General features: G+C 35.4%; 1 protein-coding gene across 1 annotated transcript in view; it reads left to right on the top strand.

Moving 5' to 3' along the window:
- Positions 1-24956, top strand: part of CUNH12orf40 (chromosome unknown C12orf40 homolog) — a 45588-nt gene that overhangs the window by 19579 nt on the left and 1053 nt on the right. Inside the window, 8 exon segments of the mRNA XM_008056119.1 lie at positions 6618-6785; positions 6787-6862; positions 6864-6921; positions 6924-7127; positions 7882-7951; positions 9293-9353; positions 13232-13292; positions 18381-18463. Coding sequence (XP_008054310.1) covers positions 6618-6785; positions 6787-6862; positions 6864-6921; positions 6924-7127; positions 7882-7951; positions 9293-9353; positions 13232-13292; positions 18381-18463 — 781 coding nt within the window.

Consider the following 24956-nt stretch of genomic DNA (forward strand, 5'->3'; position numbering starts at 1 on the left):
GCTGATCTTGAACTCCTAGTCTCAAGTGATTCTCTTACCTGTCCTCCTACCAAAGCCCTGGTATTACACGTGTGTGAGCCACCACACTCAGCCAATTTTATTCATTTTTATGGCTGAATAGTATTTCCATTGTGTAAATATACTACATTTTCTTTATCTATTCATCTACTGAAAAACACGTTGATTCTATATCTTTGCTATTGTTAATAGTGATGTAATAAACATAGGGGTGCATATATCCCTTTGGTATACTAATTTCCTTTCCTTTGGATAAACACCCAGTAGTCTGATTGCTGGATCATATGACAATTCTAATTTTAGTTTTTTGAGAAGTCTTCATACTGTTTTGCATAATGACTGTACCATTCATATTCCCACTAACAAAGTTCTCTTTTCTCCTTATCTTCATCAGCATCTGTTACTTTTGGTAATAGCCATTCTATCTGGGGTTAAGATGATATCTCATACTGATTTTGATTTGCATTTTCCTGGTGATTAGCGCTGTTGAGCATTTTTAATATACCTGTTGGCTGTTTGTATGTCTTCTTTTGAAAAATGTCTGTATCCTTCATCTACTTTTTAATGGGACTTTGTTTTTTGTTTTTGTTTTTTGCTGTTGAGTTACTTGTATATTCTGGAATTAGTTCCTCATCAGATGAATAATTTGCAAATATTTTCTCACATTTAGTGGTCATTTCCTCACTCTGATGATTGTTTCCTTCTCTGTGAAGAAGCTTTTCAGTTTAATATAGTTCCGTCTGTCTGTTTTTGCTGTCTGTGCTTTTGATTTCTTAACCATAAAATCTTTGCCTGGACCAATGTCCTAGAGTGTTTTCTCCTAATAGTTTAATAGTTTTGGGTCTTATATTTAAGGCTTTGAGTTCATTTTTATATATGGTGAGAAACACAAGTCTAATTTCATGCTTCTGCATATGTGTATCTAGTTTTCCCAGCACCATTTACAGTTGACTGTAAATATATGGGTATACTTCTAAGTTCTCATTCTGTTCCATGCATCTGTGTGTCTGTTTTTTTACCAAGCTTTTTTTGGTTGTTGTTGTTATTATAGCCTTATAATATATTTTAAAGTTAGATAGTGTGATGCTTCCAGTTTTATTCTTTTTGCTCAGGATTGCTTTGGCTATTCAGGCTCTTTTTTTGGGGTTATGTATAAATTTCAGAATTTAAAAAATTTCACTTTCTTGGTTAATTCATTCCTAGGGTTTTTGGATTTTTGTGTGTTTTTTAAATTTTTTTATTTTTTGGTAGCTATTGTAATTGGGATTGATTTCTAAATTTATTTTTCAGATAGTTTGTTATTGGTATATACAAATACGACTGATTTTATAGGTTGATTTTATATCCTGCAACTTTACTGATTTTGTTTATCAAGTCTAAGAGCTTTTTGGCAGGTCTTTAGTTTTTCTAAATAAAATATCATGTAATCTGCAAAGAGGGACTATTTGACTTCCTCTTTTCCAATTTGGATGCCTTTTATTTATTTTTCTTGCCTGCTTGCTCTGCTTATGATTTCCAGTACTTTGCTGAATAGGAGTGGTGAGAGTGACATCCTTGTGTTGTTCCAGTTCTTAGAGACAAGGCTTTCAACTTTTTTCTGTTCAGTACGATGTTAGCTGTGGGTTTGCCATAATGACTTCTTTAATATTCAGGCTTGTTCCTTCTATACCTAGTTTGTTGAGTGGTTTTGTTTTTTTTTTTATCATGAAGGGATATTGAAGTGTATCAAATGTTTTTTCTGCATCTATTGAGATAATATATTTTTTTGTCTGTCTGTTGATGTTATGTACCACATTTATTTGCAAATATTGAGTCAACCTCACATCCCTAGGATAAATCCCATTTGATCACTATATGTTATCTTTTTGATGTGCTGTTGGATTCAATTTGCTAGCATTTTGTTGAGGATTTTTGTGTCTAGGTTCATCAGATATTGGCCTGTAGTTTTCCTTTTTGTTGTTGTATCCTTATCTGGTTTTGGTTATCAGAATAATACTAGCTTCATGGACTGCGTTAGGAAGAATGCCTTCCTCTTCAATATTTTGTTTGGATGATCTGTCTAATGTTGAGATTGGGGTGAGGTCTCTAGCTATTATCGTATTGAAGTTTGTCTCTCCTCTTAGATATAATAATAATTGCTTTATAAATCTGACTGCTTCAGTGTTGAGTGCATATATATTTAGAATTGTTATATTATTCTGCTGAATTGATCCTTGTATCATGATTATCTTTTTTGTCTCTTTTTCCTACTTTTGATTTAAAGTCTGTTTTATCTGATATAAGTATAACTACTGCTTTTGCTTTTAGTTTCTTTTTGTGTGGAATTTCATTTTCCATCCCTTTACTTTCAGTCTATATATGCCTTTACAGGTAATTTGAGTTTCTTTTAGTTGGGTCATGTTATTCTTTCAGCAAGTCTGTATCTTTTAAGTAGAAAATTTAATCCATATATTCAAGGTTGCTATTGCTATTGATATGTGAAGACTTATTCCTGTCATCTTGTTCATTGTTTTCTTGTTATTGTATATTTCCTTTGTTCCTTTATCTCTTTTATTATTTATCTTGATAGCTTAGTGGTTTTCAGTAGTTATAACATTTGACCTTTTTTTCTTCCCCATTTGTGTCCTTGCTCTACTAGTTAGTTTTATACTTTCATGTGTTTACATGATGGTAGATGTCATCCTTTCACTTTGTGTTGTAAGACTCCATCAAGTAATTCTTGTAGAAACTGGTCTAGTGGTGATAAACTTCCTGTTTTGTTTTTGTTTTTGTTTGTTTGTTTGTTTTCTTGCCAAGGAAAGTCTTTATTTCTCTTTCGTTTATGAAGTATAATTTTGTTGGGCATAGAATTCTTGACTGACAGTTTCTTTCATCATGTTGAATATGTCATACCTTTCTTTCCTGGCTTATAAAGTTTCTACTGAGAAATCTACTGTTAGTCTGATGGAGATTCACTTCTGATGCTGTTTAAAAAGTTGTCTCTTTGTCTTTGACTTTATATAATTTGACTATAATGTGCTGGGTAGAAGATATTCTGGAGTTGTATCTGTTTTGGAATTTTTGAGCTTTATATGTCTGACTGTCTAAATCTCTTGTGAGATTTGAGATGTTTATCAAATAGATACATTTTGTATGCCATTATACTTTTCCTAACCTTCTGGGATACCCAACATTTGGATAGTCAACTTTATGGTGTCTCTTATGTCCCATAGTCTTTTTGTAATATATTTTTCTTTTTTTGTTCTGACTGGGTTATTTTGAAAGACCTGTCTTTCAGTTCTGAAACTTTTCTTCTAGTTGATCTAGTCTATTGTTGGAGCTCTTGATTTTGTTTTTTATTTCCTTCATTGAACTATTCAGTTCCAGCATTTCAATTTTTTTATGGTATCATCTCTTTCATGAATTTCTCATATCCTGAATTGTTTTTTTGATTGTTTATCTGTGTTCTTTTATATCTCACTTACCTTCTTTCATATTATTTTGAATTATTTTTCAGCTATTTCACAGATTTCTTTTTCGTTAGCATCTGTTATTGGAGAGTTATTGCATTCCTTTGAAGGTGTCATATTTCCTGACTTTTTCATGTTTCTTGTGTCCCTTCTTTGATATCTGAGTATAGGATGTAATAGTTTCTTGTTCTGATTTTTTTTTAATTGACTTTCATAGGTGAAGACTTTTCCTTGTAGGTATACCTATAATGTTGGTTAGAGAGGGCACTTGTTTTCATTCTGGATGTCGGTAGTGTAGTCTCTGTGTAATTTCATTGGCTGTAAACACTGTAAGTGGTGTCTGTGATTTCCTCAGTGGCTTAGGTTGTCGTGGTGAGGTTTTGCTGGAGATGGAATGCCAGGTGGGCCAGTCCTCAGGCCCTAGTGGTAGCAATAGCAAGCCAAGTTCACCTGTCCTTGGGTCCCCAAGCAGCATGTATGGACACTGGTGTTAGCAAACCCAGGCAGGCTAATTCTTGGCCCTTCAAGAAACTTGCTGAGGTTCTGGTTATGGCAGCTCTAGGCCAGATGAGTAGATCAGGCCCCTGTGCAGTGTGTATGGGTGATGATAGGCACAGTGGCAGGAAAACTCTCAGGTTTCTAGGTACCACTTCTCAGTGATAGCAGTGGCTCTGATATGCTGAGCAGACTAGTCCCTAGGCCCCCAGGTAGCATGTCCAGGTGGGTGCCAGCCATGATGAATGGACAGGAGAATCCTTAGGCTTCCCTATGTTGTACTTGGGCACTGGTGGAGGGTTTTCTGGAAATGATGTTAGGGTCTGGTATTGTGCACATGCACCTGGGGCAACCGATGAGCCAAGGTGATCTCCAGACCCCCAGTTAGTATGCTTGGGCACTGGGAGGCAGGATTTATGCTGCTAGGCAGGGTGAGCCTGTTCTTGGGTTCTTCTGCTGGTGTACGTGGGTAAAGGCTGTGGTTGGTAGTGTGGAGCAAGCCCCAGGCTTCTGGAAAGCATGGTAGGGCACTGATAGTGGCAGGTGGTCTAGGGTTGTTATTAACCAATAGGGTAGGACAGTTTCTGAGGCCTCAGGTAAAAATGCTTGGGCCAGGAGTTGGGGAGCAGTTTCAGGCTGGGTGGGTCTGTCCTCAGGTGAACACAGGCTATGGAGTAGAGCAGGGTGATGATCTCCGAGGCCTGGGCAATGTGCCTGGGTGGCATTGGCAGTGGAGGCAGTGGGAGGAGAAAGTCTTTCCTCAATGACATGCAAGTGCAAAGTGTCTCTGTTTCCAGAAAGGGCAGTGTTGCCACCTTTGGTAACTGCTCAGGCAGATAGGTTTTGGGCTCTGGAGGTGCAGTAGCTGTGGTGGTTGATGAGAAGAACTTGTCTTCAGGGCGTGTGCAAGTATGTGGCAGCCTTGGTGCTGGTGGACAAAAGCATAGTGCAGCAGGATAGCTGTAATTGATAGCAGTCCCATGAAAGAGCTGGTTCCAGATTCTAGGGAGTATACACTTTGACTCCTTTTGTCCCTTCAGTAGCGTTCTTGGTATACTACACTGTTCTTTTCCTTCTGGTGTGCAGAAGGGCACTATGGCCTAGAGTGCTATGGACCCTATTGGTCTGCAGAATACAACTGGCACTACACTGCTGCATCATGACACAGAAGGATGTCAGTGGGACTCCAGAGATGTGTAGATGTAAGGTCTGTTAGGCACTGGGGCTGGATGCCATCTGGTGTTGGGCTATCAAAATGGTGCCATGCTGCTTAGGACTTAGGGGTTGTGTGGCACACAGCGTGACATCTCTTATTGGAGCAATGCCATATGGTGGACTTCAGAGAGCTTCCTATTCTAGTCTCAGAACCCATAGGAGCCAAGAGACTCTCCTGTGGCTGGGATTACCAGAGTCTGTGGTAAGAATATGGACTGCTAGGGATCTCTCACTTACCCTTTCCCTGCACTGAGGATCCTCTTTCGGTTCCTGCTGGGCTATCTACCTCTCCTTCTGTGCCCTGGGTGCTTCCTCTCATTTCTCTACTGAATTCCAGTGTTGTCTCTTTGATGTTTTATTCAAAGTGTGATTATCTACTCACTATTTGAGTTCTTCTTTTTGCAGGAGTTAGGTGTCATGTGCCTCCAGTCAGCCATCTTGAAATATCCCCCAATTTTTTGATTATGTCAGTCAGGAGAATAAATCTGGTTATTTTTATTTCTTTATGGCTAGATGGAAATCCTGAAACTTATTCTTCACCCAGCAGTCAGACTCATATTCTCCAAGGCAAAAAACAAGTTTCTTTTACTTTTGTACATTAAGCATTTATTTCAATGATTTCGTACTGCTCTTTTCAAAAACAAGGCTCTGCATAATCTGGGCCCTTGTTGGCTTTATTATACACATTCGTATCTATATTACTCTTCCTTAGGAACATCATCATTGTTTTTACATCCATGTTAGGTTGAAAAATATGTATTGGCTGAGGTGAGTGGATTGCCTGAGCCTGCGGGTTCGAGACCTGCCTGGGCAACTTGGCGAGACCTAATCTCTACAATAAATCAAAAAATCAGCCGGGCATGGTAGCGTGTGCCTGTAATTCCAGCTACTCAGAAGGCTGAGGCGGAAGGATCTCTGAAGCCCAGTGGGTTGAAGCTGCAGTGGCCGGGAGAGGCCACTGCACTCCAGTCTGGGCGACAGAATGAGACTCCAACTCAAAAAAAACAAAAATGAAAAATACTTATTGTAATGTACTCATAACTATTGGATGTTTTAGCATTGGGATAGCTTTTCTCTGCACAATCTTCAAGATATCTTTCTCTGATTATGTGGAGCAGCAGTGACATACAGTGGTTATCTAGGTTATTTGCTAGATTTTATTACAGAAGACATACTATTGGTTGGTCGTTCTTTGTTTTGATCATTGAACCATACACTAATTTTTCATATTGAAATACAAAACTGAGTGGAGATTATTTCATACTCAATAAGTCATTGGAAGAGCACATTGGATTCCCACACAAGGAAATATTGTTTATTTAAATATAAAAAATAACATAGGAGCTACTTATTATGTTCTCAAGAATTTAACTTTAAAATAAATGTTTCTTAATAATGATCTGTGCATTTCTTCCTAAATAAGTTTTGTTTGTCCCAAAGTCTAGGAAATAGGAATTTCCTTACTGAAAGACCTACTATAATTATGGATGAAGATTGTGGAAACATGGATGAAAAAAGACAGTCAGACTTCATTACTGGAAAAGAATCAGTACAATATATTTGGGGAGAAAATGGAAAAGAAGTTTCACATTTTCTTGAAGGTATGAATTCTAGCAGAGAATTATGAGTCTTTTGTTTGTCAAAATATGATCAACTTATTTAGACTATATCAGCAAAGGATTTTAAAAAAACATTGACAAGTGTGGTTATGATAGTATGGGAGGTATTTTTAGAGTCACTAATTCTATAAAAACCATTCTACTGATGGGTGGATTTGAAACACTTTTATAGTTCCAGAATAGACTTTTAGTAATTCAGCTTTTACAAGTTATTCAGAAAAATGTCAGGCAAACAAGGAATATCAGAAAGAGTACAATAAAACTGAAAGAAGTAATCTTAATTCATCTTTGAATAGAGTCATTACCTATCTAGCTCTGAAAAAAAGATTTGGTTGATGTTGTACATAGACAATGTAATAACCTATTTTTTCTTTCAGTTTTAGTATGTATACTTGTATTTGTGTGTGTGTGTGTGTGTGTGTGTGTACGTACACACATACGAGGGAGGACTCCCCAAAAATCAGAATGATCTTTTGGAGGGTGGACCCTTTGTAGTACACTCAGAATTCGTTCCTCCGGATCCAATGGTCAACCAATTTTTTTATCTGGAAATTTTGAGACGGTTGTATCATGATTTGCAGAAGAAATGTTCCAAGTTGTGGAAACAAGTGGCTGGTTCTTCCACCATGACAACACACCTGCCCACACTGCACTGAGTGTCCAGCAGTTTTTAACCCAAAACAGCATAAACCCCATGCCCTACCCAATCTTTTTTTGTGACTTTTTTGTTTCTCTGGATAAAAAATGTCCTCAAAAGGGAATGTTTTACTGATATGGTAGAGGTGAAGCAAAAAATGACAGAAGTACTAAAAGGCATCAAAATTGACAAGTTCAAAAACTGGTTTGAGCAATGGGAAAAGCGTCTCAAAAAGCATATTGTATCAAACAAAGAGTACTTTGAAAGTGACTGAAGTCTAAATATATAAGAGTAAATACACAATTTTTTTACAAATCGATTCTATTTCTTGAGCGGTTCCCCCTGCTGTGTGTGTGTTTATATGATGGAATACTAATGTATTTTGAATTAAAAAATGAAAATAGACTATGCTAAATTTTTAACTCAATGTGTACTTTTATTTTTGAAGGAAAACTTGAAAATGATTACCAAGAGAAGACGCTACAGAAGAATATCCAGAAATATCCAGTAAACTCTATGTAAGTTTTTTGGTAAATCTGGGGAAACAGATCAGGAGTTAATATAATGCATGTTGAAGGTTGAATTGTAGTAAAGTGAAGTAGACATACTGCTGTCTGAGGGAGGGCAGCCTAGTCTCAAAGAAACCTTACTAGTTGTCACAATCTTGGCAGTGTCATCCTGGTTGAAAGGTTGGTGCTCATTTGCTAGCCTCAGTTTACCATCTTATCTGAATATTAATGTTGATTAGATTTGAGGAAATTGACTTAATGTGTTCAAGAAACTCATATACCCACCAGAATATCAATTTCTTAATTTAAAGAGATAGGTCACATGTATAGAAGTGCTTACTGGCATGAAAAAGCACATTTTCTTTCAGGCAGCTCTCTATGGGAAAGTTGGTTAGTATAGAATCACTAATAGGGAATACTGTAATTCAAATGTTAATGGCATAAGCAAGCACATCAGCAGTTTATAGGACAGTGTATATTCTAGGGTTAGAGCATTCTCTTCATTACCAACATTTACTTCTTATTGAGTCCCTGTTTTCTCTGTGTTCAAGATTACCATCTTTTGCACCCATATATTGTTTTTCTGTGTGAAAACATTTAGATTCCTCCAGACTTTGCTTTTTCTTCTTGCTGCTGGTATACAAACTGTATGTAAGGTGATTTTTAAACTTATTTGTTATGGGTTGAGATTTAATTTATCCCTTAGAGTTTGGGAGCTGCCTTCCAGGCTCTTCTGTATAATGACCTGAATTATGAGTAACTAAATAAAACTTTATTGTAGCTAGGAGTTTCTGAGTCCTAACATTCTTGATAATAATTGTAATTTAACCAAATCTTTGTGATTAGAAATCATAAACTGTAATAGATTTTTATTTTAGAAGTGATTACTTAAGGAAATGTTGAAATATCTATTGATAAAATGAATACATGCATTTTTATGGGATTGGTTCATACAAGTTAATTAAAGCATAGACTTACAACTGATTTCACAAAATTAACATATTAAGTTTTTTGTTGTTAAATCTTCAGATATCTAGAAACTTTTGAGTTGAAAAACATCATGTTAGGCCTTGAATTGTAAAATGTATTTTATATTAGTGATTTAGAAAATGGTTCCAAACTTGGCTGTAAATCCAAATTACCTGAGCAAGTGATTTCAAATCACAGAACATCAAGATTGACCTACACATAATAAGTAGACTCCTTGACATGGAGCTTATGAATCTTTATTTTTTAAAAAGCTTTCCAGATAATTCTGATCTTAAGCCAAGTTTAGAAAATGTAATTTAGAACAATAATTTTCAGAGGGAATAAAACAAACCTTAATACTATCTTATTTATAACCTTTAGGGGTAACATCCCTTTGGAAGAATTGCATTGTAAGCAATCATGGGACTTTGGACTCGGTAAGGTGAAGTACATTCTCACATTGTCTTTCCAATTAAGGCAGTTTGTATTATCATATTTTAATATTTATAATTTACTTTGATTTAAGGTGAACATTTCAGAATATTTTTAGGTGGACTTATTTCTTATATTTTCTTATTCTAGGGAAATTATAGCTTAGATCTAGAAATAAAAACACCTTTTCAGAAACTGTAATGTAGTTTGAGACAGACTAGTCCTGAGGATATTTTAAATACTTTCTGTAAGTATTGTAAAATTCCTTCCAAGATGAAAATGCTTTAGGCTTCAGTGTTTTACTGATGAACAAAATTACATATCCACCACGCTATAGAAATGTTTATAAACATTGGTTATTTAATGTTATAATCCCTTCCCATAATAAGAATGCAATTTTTATAACAGTGCCAGGAACATTATGTACTTTGTCTCTAATCCACAAGAGTCTGATCCTTTAAAGTCTTCACAGCAAAAGAGACTGAAATTTAGAGAGATTAATTAACTTGTTCAAGGTCACACTCTCAAGCCAGGATTCAAACTACTATCTCATCTGATTCAATATTTTCAACGATACCATTTTCTCTTTTTTCTTCAGCAAATATGCACCAAGTACGTATTATGAATTCATTAACAGACACTTACTGAGTGTCTCATATATGCTAGACGGGATAAAATGGTGAAAAAACAAAATCTTTGTTCTCAAGGTTACATTCTGTTATTCACTAGACTTTACAACTAACAGAGATGAAAGGACATGGAACCTGTCTTTAAGACGCTTTCATCCAGTAACTAGTCAGAAACAGGAAAAGTCTAATGCATTTAGATAAATTTCTCCAATTGAAGTTAGTACAAAGGGTAGAAGAGAATAGTAAAAGACACTTTTAACTTTCATGTGTAGTCAGGAGAAAAATGTAATAGATGAGGTAACTTTTGTGCACAGTATCAACTGATAATCAACTAAGTTTACCAAATGGTGGACTATCTGGGAAAAAGGAGTAACAGATAGAAACTAAGATGTGATTGTATAACTTGTTTTAGAAATTTAAGTACCTTGTTTCTTTCTAGTTACTGTTATAGCTACTACTTACAGTATTAGCATAAAGACTGCAGGAGTGACAAGAGGTAATTCTGGACAATGTGAAAGGTCAGGTCATAAATAACCTTTATGATAGATATATAACAGTTTAATTTCATATCACCAAACAGAGCACTACTGAAAAAGTTTTAGCAGAGGAGTATGATGACATCAATATTAAAAAATTGACTGTAAGCCGGGCTCGGTGGCTCAGCCTGTAATCCCACGCTTTAGGAGGCTGAGGTGAGTGGATTGCCTGAGCCCGCGGGTTGGAGACCCGCCTGGGCAACTTGGCGAGACCTCATCTCTACAATAAATCAAAAACTAGCCGGGCATGGTAGCGCACGCCTGTAGTTCCAGCTACTTGGAAGGCTGAGACGGAAGGATCACTGAAGTCCAGCAGGTCGAGGCTGTGGTGGCCAGGAGCAGCCACTGCCCTCCAGTCTGGGTGACAGAGTGAGACTCCAACTCAAAAAAAAAAAAAAAAAAAGTTGACTGTGGCAATAATGAGGAGGGATTTGAGAGGTGAAAAAAACTCAAGGCAAGGTAAAACGTAACAAGGGCTTTTGAAGTTGGATGGTGACAGTAAAGATGAAAATGAGGGCAAAGAAGACTTAGACATAGACTTGATAGGACTTGGTGATTAGTTAAGGGAGAAGGAAGAAATTGAGGAAGACCTGGATTTAGATTTGGTTAACTGGGTAGTTGATGGGATGGTGCCATTGATCAGCAATGAAAACACAGAAGCAGGTGTAAAATTATTTAATTTTAAAGCAGTGATAGAAGTTTAAGGTTTAAATATGATTGTTATTTTTAACAATAATATTAAATATTGTTAAATAATATGGTAATCACTAGAGTAATGGAGACTTATGGAAGAACTTCAAAATTCAAAGTAGTAATGATATCATACTGGGAAACCAGGTCAAGGTGGGGAAAAATGAAATAGCAGTTCTCTATAAAGTGTAAGGAATGAAACTTGCTTAGTAATAAGTAGTGTATTTAATATGAAGGGGTTGATTTTCAAGATTCAAAGAATATCAAATTTTGAAGAAGAATTCCATATATTTTATAAGAAACTTGTCTAGAATATAATAAAGGTTGGTAATCAAAATACATAAAAAGATACACATTGTGTGTGTGTATATATATATATATATATATATATATATAAAACATTCTTGCAAAGACAGTATAAATGCAAGAAAAGAGAAGAATAGGCGATACAGAGTTACTGATCCATACCAACTATAAAATCCTGCTGGGCGCGCATGGTGAGGCTTAGTGTCCTGGAGGATGGGGGAAGTTTTGTGAATAATTTTGTTTCTTCTCTTTGGATAGGATCTTCTTTGATGTCCTTCATGAACACATCTGAAGTAAGTGTTGGAACACATGCCTGCCTTGGGGTTGTATAACTTTTGTCATCTATTTAAGTTTTGTGATCTTGGTACAAGTTTGGAGCTTGAATGTGTAAAGAGTTGAACAGAAAAGACTTTTAAATGATAAGTAGTGAGGTTAGGGAAGTGACTCTCTACTCCATATAGTTATTCAGGGCCCCAAACTGATGAGGACTTTGCTGCCTTCAATTGGTGACTTCTATCTTTGTAGAGTATACTGATATCAGATAGTAGAAGGGACAGGGAACTGGAGAAGATTTTTATGGGCCAGGACTAGCAGTAGTTTATATTACTTCTGCCCATAACTGGAACTTAAGTCATATGTCCCAACCAATTCCAAAGGTGGCTAAGAAATGTAATCTAACTGTATGTCCAAAAAGGAAAGGGGATCAGATTTGACAAATAGCTAGACAGTTTCTCCTTTATCTTATCTATTTAAAACTCTATATCCTACCAATAGAGAATATCCAGTAAATATTTTCTATAAGTTCACAGTATATTTGCAAACATAAATCATATAGTAAGCCATAAAGAAAACCTAAGAAATTTATGAATGGAAAGATTCATTGTCACATTTTCTAATAAAAACTTAATAAAGTTTGAAATCAACCAAAAAGAGATTCTTAACCTCATTAACTTTCTAAAAATTGAGAAACATACTGAATTTTTTTTAAAAGAAGGGAAATGAAAATAAAATACAGATCAAATTGGAAGTGATGTGTTCTAATGTGTCCAATGGTGTGTTCTATAGATTACACCTCTAAGAGCGTTTATTTTAAATAATAAACATGAAAATAAATTACTGATATACAATTTAAGAGATTAGAAAAAACAAACAAAAAACAGGACACCCCTCCCAATTGCCTTATTTTTGACTGTCCTTTTTGTCAGTAATTCATTTCTTGGCAAGTATCTGTTCTGTTGCTTGCTGTTTTTAAACTAATTTAAATTTCATTTTATTGTTCACCACAGGCTAATTTTTGTTTGTGGTTTTAAAATCCTCTGTGTTGGCCGGGCTCGGTGGCTCAGCCTCTAATCCCAGCACTTTAGAAGGCCGAGGTGAGTGGATTGCCTGAGCCCGCAGATTCGAGACCAGCCTGGGCAACCTGGCAAGACCTCGTCTCTACAATAAAATTAAAAATAGCTTGGCATGGTAGTGTGCATCTACAGTTCGGGCTACTTGACGCTGGGGTGGCAGTGAGCATGAGTACCACTGTACTTCAGCCTGGGTTTAGGAGTGAGACTCCAAGTCAAAAACAAAGCAAAACAAAACAAAAATAAAATCCTCTGTGTTGAACTAAAGCAGTGTAAATGAAAAGTACTGTAAAATGAATTGGTGGTGTGGATAGGGTAGATGTAAATGAATATTATTGCATATACTTGGAAATTATTAAAAGTTTTGTTTTCTTCTAGATTTTGATGAAAGAAGAAGGAACATGTTCTTTAAAAGGCAGGCCATCTACTAAGACAATTTGTCAATTTAAGTGAATTTTGCTGTGTACTTAAAGCAATTAAATAGAAATCAGCTAAATTTTAAGTGATTTTTTTAGACGTTTGCTACAAATATGTATTTCATAGATATTTTAGAATATACTAGTAATACAGCAGACTTTTAAAAATTACTTTTATATTTCATAAAATATGTGTTGAGTATGTTTAATGTATATTTACAGTTTAGCAAATAATAAAACAGAGAACCCTTGTATTCGCTATGTAGCTTAAATAATACATATGCTTTAATGCTTTCCTCAATTGCATTTCCTATCCTGCCCTCTAGAGGTAACTGTTATCCTGAATTTGTTTTTTGTTGCTTTCACACAGACTTTAACATTGCTTGATTTTGAACTTTTTGCATATTGAAGTCAATGGTATATGTTTTTCTGCAACTTGCTTTATTAACCCAGTATTATATTTGAACTTACTCTCCTCTGATACTTGTGGATCTAGTACATTTTATGATTTTTTTACTACTGTAAAGCATTTTCTTATGAATGTAACAGTTTATTTATGCATCTTCTGGCAGTGGATATTTTGGTTGTTTTCAATATTTTGCTTTGATAAACAATGCTCTTTGGTCAATCTTGATGTTTCTCCTGGCACTCATGCATAAATATTTCCTTTAGCATATATTTCTAGGAGTAAAATTGCTAGCTCATATGATATGCACACCTTCCCCTCTTAAAAATAATGCAAAATTATTTTTCAAAGTGGTTACTTAAAGTTCACTAGTAAGGAATAAGAGGCATAATTGTTTACAAGTTCTCACCAACAGTATGTCAATGTTTTATCATTTTTGGTAATCTGATATTTCATTGTAGTTTTAATTCATATTTCCCTGATTACTAATGGGGTTAACTGACCATTCATGTTTCAACTGTGAAATGCTCTTCAATGCTGTTTGCCCATGTTTCCATTTGAAGTTTGGTTTACTTTCTGAGATGTGTCTTTTATATGTCTGTGCTTTATCTCCTTTGTATCTTTTGTGTATCCTGGATACTAATTGCCATAGGCTTGTTTATAGCAAATATTTCATATTTTGAGTGCTTTTAAAAAAGTCTACACTGTCTTTCTGTAGACAAAAGCTTTGTATAGATCTGACACATTTTAGGTATCCTGTGCCAGGTTAGATTTCATATAATCTTGTCTATTAGAACACCCAGAAACTTGTTTCTTTGTTTAATTTTTTGAATTTATAAGGCACTAGTCTGGTTTCTATTAGTTTTTAAAAAATAAAACCTAAAAATACACAAACAAAAAATACACAAGAATTTGTGAAGTTACCTCACTTATATACTAACTTTTCCTATATCCCTGATCTGTTTTGGGACTTTCTTAGTGCTTTATTGGTCTTTCCTAATCTTCATGTGCCAGTACCACACTCTTTATATTATGATTGTTTTATAGTATATTTAATTTCTTGAGGTGGTGTATACCTCTTTGCTCTTTTTAAAAAGTTGTTTTCTGGCTATTCTTGCGTATTTTTTATATAAACTTTAAAATCAACTTGCCTAACTCCAAAATAAAAGTTTTAATTTTATTAGGGATCATTTAAATGTATATAATAATTTAGTGTGAATTGTTATCCTAAAGATGTTGAGCAGTCTTACTTAAGAACAAAGGATATCTTTTCATTAATTTAATTTAATTTTTTTGGGTTGGAGTCTCACTCTGTCACCCAGACTGGAGTGCAGTGGCAAGCTCCTAGCCACCGCAGCCTCGACCATCTGGGCTCTGGCGATCTTTCCACCTCTGCCTTCCAAGTAGCTGGAACTACAGGTGCACGCTACCACGCCTGGCTAATTTTTTGATTTATTGTAGAGATGAGGTCTCGCCAAGTTGCTCAGGCGGGTTTTGAACCCTCAGGCTCAGGCAATCCACTCACCTCGGCCTCCCGAAGCACTGGGATTACAGGCTGAGCCACTGAGCCCGGCCTCTTTTCATTAATTTATTCTACTTTTTTTACATTGAGTAGTTGCTTAAAATACCTTTAAGTACTTTCCTTAAGTTTTCCTCAAATAGATTCTGCATGTTTCTTGTTAGATTTATCCATAGTATTTTTAATTTTATGCTACATTAGAGTGAATATACACTCCATGTTTCTATTTTAAGTAAGATTCTGAATATTGGACTTAAGTTCATTTGTGTTCATTGATTTACCAAGAGTTTTTTTGTAAAGTGAATCAGTGGTTTTGGGGTGAGTGCTTCTAAGCATTTATGGGAATAACTATTCATTTTTATTCATCTTATTTTATTATTATGGCCAAAATGCACATCATAAAATTTATCCTCTCAGCATTTTCAGGTGTGGCATACTGTATCGTCAGTCACATGCACGTTGTTGTACAGCAGTTCCCCCGACCACCCTCCATCCTGCCTCTACACCTGCCAAACAACAATTTCCTGCCTCCCACTCTCCCCAGCCCCATCAATCACCATTTTACTTTCTGTTTCTATGTTCCATTTTTTATGTAAGTAGAATTATGTAATATTTGTCTTTTTGTAACTGATTTCTTTCACTTAGTATAATGTCCTTAAGGTTCATCCACATTGCAGCTTAAACAAGATTTCCTTCTTTTTTTTTTTTTTTTGAGTTGGAGTCTCACTCTGTCGCCCAGACTGGAGTGCAGTGGCCGCTCCTGGCCGCTGCAACCTCGACCTGCTGGGCTCTGGTGAGCCTTCCACCTCAGCCTTCCAAGTAGCTGGAACTACAGGTGCACACTACCATGCCCAGCTAATTTTTGATTTACTGTAGAGATGAGGTCTCGCCAAGTTGCCCAGGCGGGTCTCGAACCCGCGGGCTCAGGCAATCCACTCACCTCAGCCTCCCAAAGGCACGGGATTACAGGCTGAGCCACCGAGCCCGGCTGATTTCCTTCTTTTTTAATGCTGAATATATTCCATTGTATGCATATACTACATTTTCTTCATTCATTCATTAGTGGACATTAGGTTGCTTCTACCTCTTGGCTGTTATGAATAACGCTGCGGTGAAAATAAGTATGCAAATATCTCTTGTGGATCCTGGTTTCAGTTATTTTGGATTTTTACCCAGAAATGATATAGCTTGATTTTATGGTAGTTCTATTTTTAATTGTTTGAGGTACCTTTGTACTGTTTTTCATACTGACTGCACCATTATAGTCCCACTGACAGTTTAAAAGGATTCCAGTTTTTCTGCATTTGTTTTCTTTGTTTTTGGTAGTGGCCACTCTAACAGAAGTGAAATGATACCTATTTGAATATACATCTTTTTAAAAAGTGAATTTTACTAATGGGTTTTGTGATTCAGAGCATCTTAGTATTCCTATAATAAATCCCACCAAGTCATGATTTATTATGATTCTCTTTGCTATTCTTTTTTATTCCATTCTTTAAAAAATCTTTAATACTTATTTTTGCATTGATTTTTATAAATGGGATTTTTCTGTAGAGAAGTGTGTATGTGTGCAGTCTTTATAAATTTTGGTATTGATGTCAAAACAGATTCACAAAATTTTTTAAATGGACTTACATGTCCATTGAGGCTATTTGAAAGCTTTCTTGAAATTCAAGTTTCTTGCCTCTTCTCCAGCCCCATTTCACTGCTTTATTGCAGATCCTCAGCACTTCATAGCCAGATTACTCAGTTAATCTTTCAACTGACTTGATTTCATTCAGTCTCACTTTTTAATCCATGCCTTAGTAGACAATCTAATATTCAGTGTTCTTTAAAATTTAAGAATAATTTGTACATTATCCTCCTTATATCTCATATGCTAGTTTTTCATCTTGTCTCTGAAAATTATTTATTCATCATTCAAAACCTACCCTCTATACTTGTGTTTTCATTATAAATCTTTACCAAATCTCTCTTTTCCTAGATCTCATTACATTTAGTTCCCCACTGCTTTTGTACCTTGTATGACTTCTATTGTTACATCTTATTTTATGACTTTAAAAAATATTTATGTCTTTCTTCACTACAAGATTCTGAACATTTTGAGAGGTGTGGCTATGTGTCCCCATGCCTTACATGAAGTAGTTACTCAATAGTGTTGAATTGAATTTATATTTTCATTGGTTTATCCTATCCTGCAGTGTTGAAGGTGAGGAATTTATTCAACAGTTTTCTTCCCTATTGATGACTGTGAGCTTACAGTTCCTGTGGACTCAGTGAACCTTGTTTGGGTGAAATGCCCTTAGATTATGGTGTTAGTAATAATCACCTACCCTTCACCTTCCTTCACCTTTTTGTGCTCTGCTTTCTGTTGTCAGAGAGAACCTGCTTTGTGTGGGAGTACAAATTTCCTTCTAGAATGATGAAATAAGGGTATCAGAGATTAGCTAATTTCTTTCTGTTTCTCAGATGATTGAAGTTAGATTCTGTTGCAGAAGGCATCAATCCTGATCTGAGGCATGAATAGATATTACTCATGATTGTTGTATATAGAAGGGCATGGAATTTGGTATGTGCTGTTGCTCCACATTCTGTAGCCTTTTGCTTTTCTTTATGGTAGACCCATTTTCATTAACAAAACAGGAGTGGTTGAAGCTTTTGTTGTTCCTTAGTGTAAAACTTTACTTTCATACTTGCAAACATAAGATAAAAATATTACGCAGATAATGAAAAAGTATCAAATTTGATGTTTTGAATAGGTTTTTTTGTAATGCAATTTTGATTGCACAGTAAAGTTTCATTTATTAGATTAGCAAATGTATGCTGTCTTGGGACTTAATAAACTTGGTTTATTCCTCCTTCCTTCAGGTTGATACTTTAAATTATTTGTTCATTAAAAAATGATTCATATACTAGAAAAATCAATCCAATTTCCTCAATTCTACTTTCTTCATTTATGTATTCTTATTTACTTGTAGATACAAATCTTTTAAGGATAGAATAAACTCATACACTCCATCAGAATTGCAAGTGCCAAGTATCCAAAGTTTTAACGAATTTTGGCATATTTTAGGGGGTTTTGTGTATATTAACTAAAAATATTTTATCAGCAGATATCTTCTGTCTTTGTATATTTTGTAGATATTAATTAATACCATTATTCATGTAGTAAACATTTATTTTCAGGTATTGGTTCTTCACAGAGTAGTCAGTCTATCAATTGCTCTCCAAGACCAACAGATAGTTGTTTGATTTCTAGTTCAGAGATGGTAAGTTATTCTTGGTTTACTTAATAATATATGCTGAATTAATTTCAAATTATGTGTTTTTCTCATAGCTTACTTTTGCATTATGAAAAAATAATTGAGTCAATAAATAGTGGAAAATGAGAAATTAATGTGAACAAAAAATGTTAAAAAGTAAACAGAAATATGTAAAAAAAAATTTTTAAATGTAAAAGAGTTAGAAAAAAACACATTTACAAAAATAGAAAATTCATGCATTATTTAAAAGCCCCTTTTATCAAGATATAGATGTATAATTATACACACCCATATGAGTGTACACTTGACTCTGACTCTTGAACAATGTGGGGATTAGAGGCACCACAAAGTCCAAAATCTGCATATAATGTTTGACTCCCCAAACACTTAACTTCTAGTAGCCTACTGTTGTTAACCAAAAACCTTACCAATAATATAAATAGTCTATTAACATATATTTTGTATGTTATATGTATTACATACTATATTCTTACAACAAAGCAAGCTAAAGAAAAGAAAATGCTATTAAGAAATCATAAGGATGAGAAAATATTTACTATTCATTAATTAGAAGTGGATCCTCATAAAGATCTTGATTGTCATTTTCATGTTGAATAGGCTGAGGAAGGTGGAGTTGGCATTCTGTCTCAGTTTATGGCAGAGGCAGAAGAGATGGAGGAGATGAAGGGGGAGGCAAGAGCAGCAGACACACTTCACTTGGTGTAACTTTATAGAAATGCATTGTTACTTCTAATCTGTCTGACTTTTTTTTTTATTTCTCTAAAATTGTCTCTATGCAGTACCAGTTCTTCCACTGTTTACTTCAGTTTCGGTTCCTTTACCATAGAAGGATCCATGTTTTAAAAGAAGTCAAAAGCAGTCTTGAGGAATTATAACCTTTCTACAAGATTGTTTAATATCAATTTGTTTCTGGCACTGCTTCTTTTATGTCTTCTTTCCTGTTGTTCATAACTGGTTCTTAAGTACTCATCTCCATCAAGTCATCTTCTGTTACTTTCTTAGGTGTGGTGTCTGTTAGCTCTTGAATTTCTTCAAGATCCATTCCTTGAATCCCTTCATTCTTCATCTTTTTTGCTATATTCACAATCTCATTCATGATTTCCTTGATTAGCTCTGCCATAAATCCTGTGACGTCAAGTGCAATATCTGGGTAGTCTTCTCTAACAGGAGTTTATTGTCTTGGGTTTGATGGCTTTCATACCTTTTTATAGCAAGAATGCATCATCAATAGTATAATCCAGCTGTGCTTGGTGGCTCAGCCTGTAATCCCAGCACTTTGGAAGGCTGAGGTGAGTGGATTGCCTGAACCTGAGAGTTCGAGATCTGCCTGGGCAACTTGGTGGGACCTCATCTCTACAATAAATCAAAAAATGTGCCGGGCGTGGTAGCACGTGCCTGTAGTTCTGGCTACTTGGAAGGCTGGGGTGGAAGGATTGCCGGAGCCCAGCAGGTTGAGGCTGTGGTGGCCGGGAGCGTGCCACTGCACCCCAGTCTGGGAGTGAGACTTCAACTCAAAAAAAAAAAAAAAAGTAAATCCTTCCAGACTTTTATAATGTTCTCTCTGTCTGGGTTTTCTTCCATTGTGCTGACAGTATTTTTCATAGAGTACCATGTGTAATGAGCCTTAAATGCCCTTATGAACCCCTGATCTAGAGGCTGAATTAGATACTGGGTTTGCTTCTATTCATTACTAATACATGTACTTTGTGGCATTTCTCCCCAAGAATAGGGTGCTTTTGTCTTCATTTCTCTGCAATGATTTTCTTAATGGCACCTGGGAACTCATCTACTGTCTCTTGGTTGTCAGAAGCTGCTTCTCCTATTATCTTGACTTTTTTTTTTTTTTGAGTTGGAGTCTCACTCTGTCGCCCAGACTGGAGTGCAGTGGCCACTCCTGGCCACCGCAGCCTCGACCCGCTGGGCTCCAGCGATCCTTCCGCCTCAGCCTTCCAAGTAGCCGGAATTACAGGCATGCGCTACCACACCCAGCTGATTTTGTGATTTATTGTAGAGATGAGGTCTTGCTGCCCAGGCGGGTCTCGAACCCACGGGCTCAGGCACTCCACTCACCTCAGCCTCCCAAAGGCGCGGGATTACAGGCTGAGCCACCGAGTCCAGCTTTTTTTTTTTTTTTTTTTTTTTTTTTTAAGCCAAACCTCTTTCTGAAATTATCAAACCACCCTTTGCTGGCATTAAATTCCCAGCTTTAGATCCTTCACTTTCCTTTTGTTTTAAGCTGTCCAACTTCACTGTTTCTTAAATCAGTCTGTAGGTATGCCTTTCTTATAGCAATTCTGCACCCACAAAAAAGCTATATTTTCAATACAAGTTAAAAAGGTATTTCATGAAAAAGACAAGATTTTCACATCTGTGGGTATAGCTGCAGCAGTGGCTTAACTGATTTCTCTTTCTTCCTTCTTTTCTTTTCTTTTTTTTTTAAAGAACTATTCTTATATTTAACTTTTTAAAGTGTATTTGTAAACCCATCCAAATGAGGTCTTAGCAAGAAAAGAACAGTCCTTCAATAGCATGTTCTCAGTACTAGATTACAAAGTTCTCCATTTGTTAAACAATTCCTTTATCTGAAAGAAAACGGCAAATAGTGCATCTCTAAAGAATCTTTCTTAGATTTGCCTTTTAAATATGTATGTAAACATGTCATAATAAGTACTTATGAACAAAGGTGTAAGAAATATCATTAACATGTTCTGAACAGTAGATTCCAGAGTTATCTATTTGTTAAACAGTTCCATTCTCTGAAACAATACAGCTCTAACTGTATCTCTAAAGAGTCATGCTTAGATTTACCTTTTATTTTTTATTGATACATAATATTTGTACATATCTATGGGCTACATGTGATATTTTGTTACATGCATAGAATGCGTAATAATAAGATATTTAGGATACCCATCACCTTGAGTATTTATTATTTCCATGTGTTGGGCACATTTCAAAGTCTTGTCTACTAGCTATTTTGAAACATACAACACATTGTTGTCCACTAGTCACCCTACTGCTGTTGAACATTATAACTTATTTCTTCTATATAACTGTACCTTACATACAATACATATATAACCAACCTCTCTTCATTCCCCCACTCCCAACACCCACACCCTTCTCAGTCTCTGGCATCTTTCATTCTACTCTTTACTTCCATGAGATCAAATTTTTCAGCTCGCACATATGAGCGAGAAAACATGATATTTGTCTCTCTGTGCATGGTCCTTATGCTGGTTTCATTTATTTTGAAATGCCAAGTAACTTCAACTGCAGACATCAATCTAACAGTGCATAGTGAACATTTCAGCTTTTTCTTGTAATACCAGGAGTTTTCCCTGTTTTTTGGTAGCACTTCCAATACCATTAATGGTGCTTTGAATGGGTTCACTAGTGTCATTCAGTGTTTACAGTCTTGCACTAAATGATGAAAATATGTGAGAACTGTAAGAGCTCACTTTTTACTGAAATATTCAATTTACTGGAAAGATGAACTGCTCACATGGAGATGATGAGCATAACACGTCCTTTTAGGCAGATTCTCAAAACTTTTGATCTCACCACAGTAGCAACAGGGGGTGACTATGAAATTATTATAGTAGTATATATAGTATGTGCTGCAGTTAGCTGTATACAGTATTAATACTGCATAATTATGTTTATTTCCATTTTTCTTGATTGCAAATGGTGCTGTTATGGTTTGTAGGTGTTTGTGTGCATAAGTTTTGATAAGTTTTAACTTTTTATAATAAATGCTTGCATATTTTATGGTAGTAAATGATAAAATAAGACTGGTGTCTACATATATTTTATGTATTCATGATATACCTAACATTTTCATCATTTAAAAAAATTTCTAGGCAGCATGGTTTGTCTGTGAGTTTTTCAAATTGTTGGAAATCTCCAAAAATTTTTCCAACATATTTATTGAAAAAATATACATAAAAGTGAACCTGTACAGTTCAAACCCATGTTTTTCAAGGGTCAGTTGTATTATATATATACATGATATATATGTCATGCATAAAAACATGGATATATATATGTATATAATAGATAAATTGTATTTCTTTTAAAAGGCTTTTTAAAGGACTCACTCATAATACCTGGAAACATAAAACACCTAAGAATATATTTAAAAAGAAAGTCTCCTGGCTTAGATGAAGAAAACTAAAATGTTATTGAAGATTGAAATCTGAATAATTGGAGTGACATATTTTATTCTGCAGGAGAATGTTACATTCTGATAAATCCCATGTTTAAATGAATTTCTCCTCCATTCACTGTTTCATTCATTTCATCTGCCTTTTTTGTCTAATACACCATCCAGGCCACTCTTGCTGAGGACACCAGTGCCTTCCATGTTGCCAAATGTATTGAACACTTTTCAGTCTTTATCTTACAACTCCTAAGATTGGTAGAGATGATTCTTTTCTTTTTCTTTTCCTTTTTTTTTTTTTGAGTTGGAGTCTCACTGTTGGCCAGGTTGGAATGCAGTGGCATGGTCAGGTGATTCTTCCACCTCAGCCTTCCAGGTAACTGGAACCACATTTGTACACCATCACGCCCAGCTAATTTTTTGATTTGTTGTAGAGATGAAGTTGCCCAGGCTGGCCTTTGCCCCCACCTCACAAAGTGCTGAGATCATAGGCATGAGCCACCACAACCAGTCTATTTTCTTTTTTAAAACTTTTTTTTTTTTTGAGTTGGAGTCTCCCTCTGTCACCCAGGCTGGAGGATGGTGGCATGTTCCTGGCCACTGGAGCCTCGACCTGCTGGGCTCAGGCGATCCTTCCGCCTCAGCCTTCCAAGTAGCTGGAATGACAGGCACGTGCCACCATGCCTGGCTAATTTTTTTTTTTTTTTTAATTTGTTGTAGAGATGAGGTCTCACCATGTTGCCCAGGCTGGTCTTGAACCTACGTGCTCAGGCAGTCCTCTCACCTTGGCCTCCCAAAGTGCTGGGATTATAGGTGTGAGCCACTGCGCCCAGCTTTTAAAACATTTTAATCTCTTTGATTTTTTTTTAACCTTTGTTTTCTTCATATTTCTCTGAATGCTACTTTATGTCTTTTTCCTTTATCTGTCAGCCTATTGTAAATAGGGTTATTTTTAGGGTTCAATACAGGACCCACTTCTGTTAACCTACACTCTAAACCCTAGATAGTGTTATTCACTCTAATCACTTTTTAAACTGTTTTGATGATGACAGTTCCAACTTCATGAGTTTCGTTTCAATTTTTATTTGGATTTCTAGTTTCCTACAAAACACTTCTTCTTGGGTATTTCACAAAATCTCCATTGGTCTTGATCTTTATTTAGATTTCCAGTTTCCTACTGAACACATCTTGTTGGATATTTCACAAAATCTCCATTTCTTCACACCTCAAACTGAATACTCCCTGGCCTTCTCCCCAAATCAGTTTGTCTGATATTTCCTATAGCAGTGATAACCTTTTCTATCCACCCAAGTGATCATGTCAGAAAGTTAGTGATTAACTATGTCATTTATTTTTCTGTAACATCTCCCTCCCTTAATCACATACATTCTATTGCTTCCTCCAATCATTTTTACCTTCAAAATAAACTGCAAATTTACCTACTTCTCTCAACCTCTGGTGTCAATACCATGCTCTAAGTTACTGTTGTGGTTGTTTCCTAAGAAATCTGTCTACTTTCTTGCCCCATTTTCTTGTCTAGTCGAAAACTATCATGATCTTTTGCAAACATACATTGAATCATGTTATTTCCATGTATAACTATTGATTGAATTCCTATTTTACTTTAGTATGTAAACACATCACAGTGGCCATCAGCCATGTGTGATCTCCTATTAATGTTTCTTCTAGTCTTCTCTTACACTATTCCATACATACTAACATTTAATTTCCTTTAGCTTCTAAGTGTCTTTTTTGTTTCAGATCTTTATACATTGTTTCCTCTACCTTATTCTTACTCATCCTTTATGTCATTTATTCAAAAAGTCTCTCTCTGGCTCCCAGTTAAATTAGGCTCTTTAGTTATCACTTCAAGTGCCTCATACTTGTTCTTCATAACACTTTTCTCAGTTTATAATTATATGTGCATGTATATGATTATTTGACTAAAGTCATCTCTGCCCCTTAGACTGTGTTCTCCAAGAGGGCAGCAACCATTCTGCAACACTCACACTGCAGATGCTAAGTGAATAATTGTTTCTTGAAGAAATAAATGTATTGAGCTTGCTTTCTCTAATTTGTGCTTAGCCAGTTTTAATGCTATTTCTTGCACTTACTTTTGCTATTTCAGTGTTCATCAACTAAGGCATATATCCCTTTTCAGTTTTTTATATTAACTTTGCATTTTTAGCTTGAATAATCAATACTTTTAATAAGATTTTCATTAAAATAATATTTGTATTAGTTAATAATTAAAATATAAATTTTTCTTGAAACTTAAATATTCAAGCTTAGAAAATTGAAATCTAGGCCTATTAA

The sequence above is a fragment of the Carlito syrichta genome, unplaced genomic scaffold (genome assembly GCF_000164805.1).
Source record: "Carlito syrichta isolate Samal-C Ts95f unplaced genomic scaffold, Tarsius_syrichta-2.0.1 Scaffold302225, whole genome shotgun sequence".
NCBI lineage: Eukaryota > Metazoa > Chordata > Mammalia > Primates > Tarsiidae > Carlito > Carlito syrichta.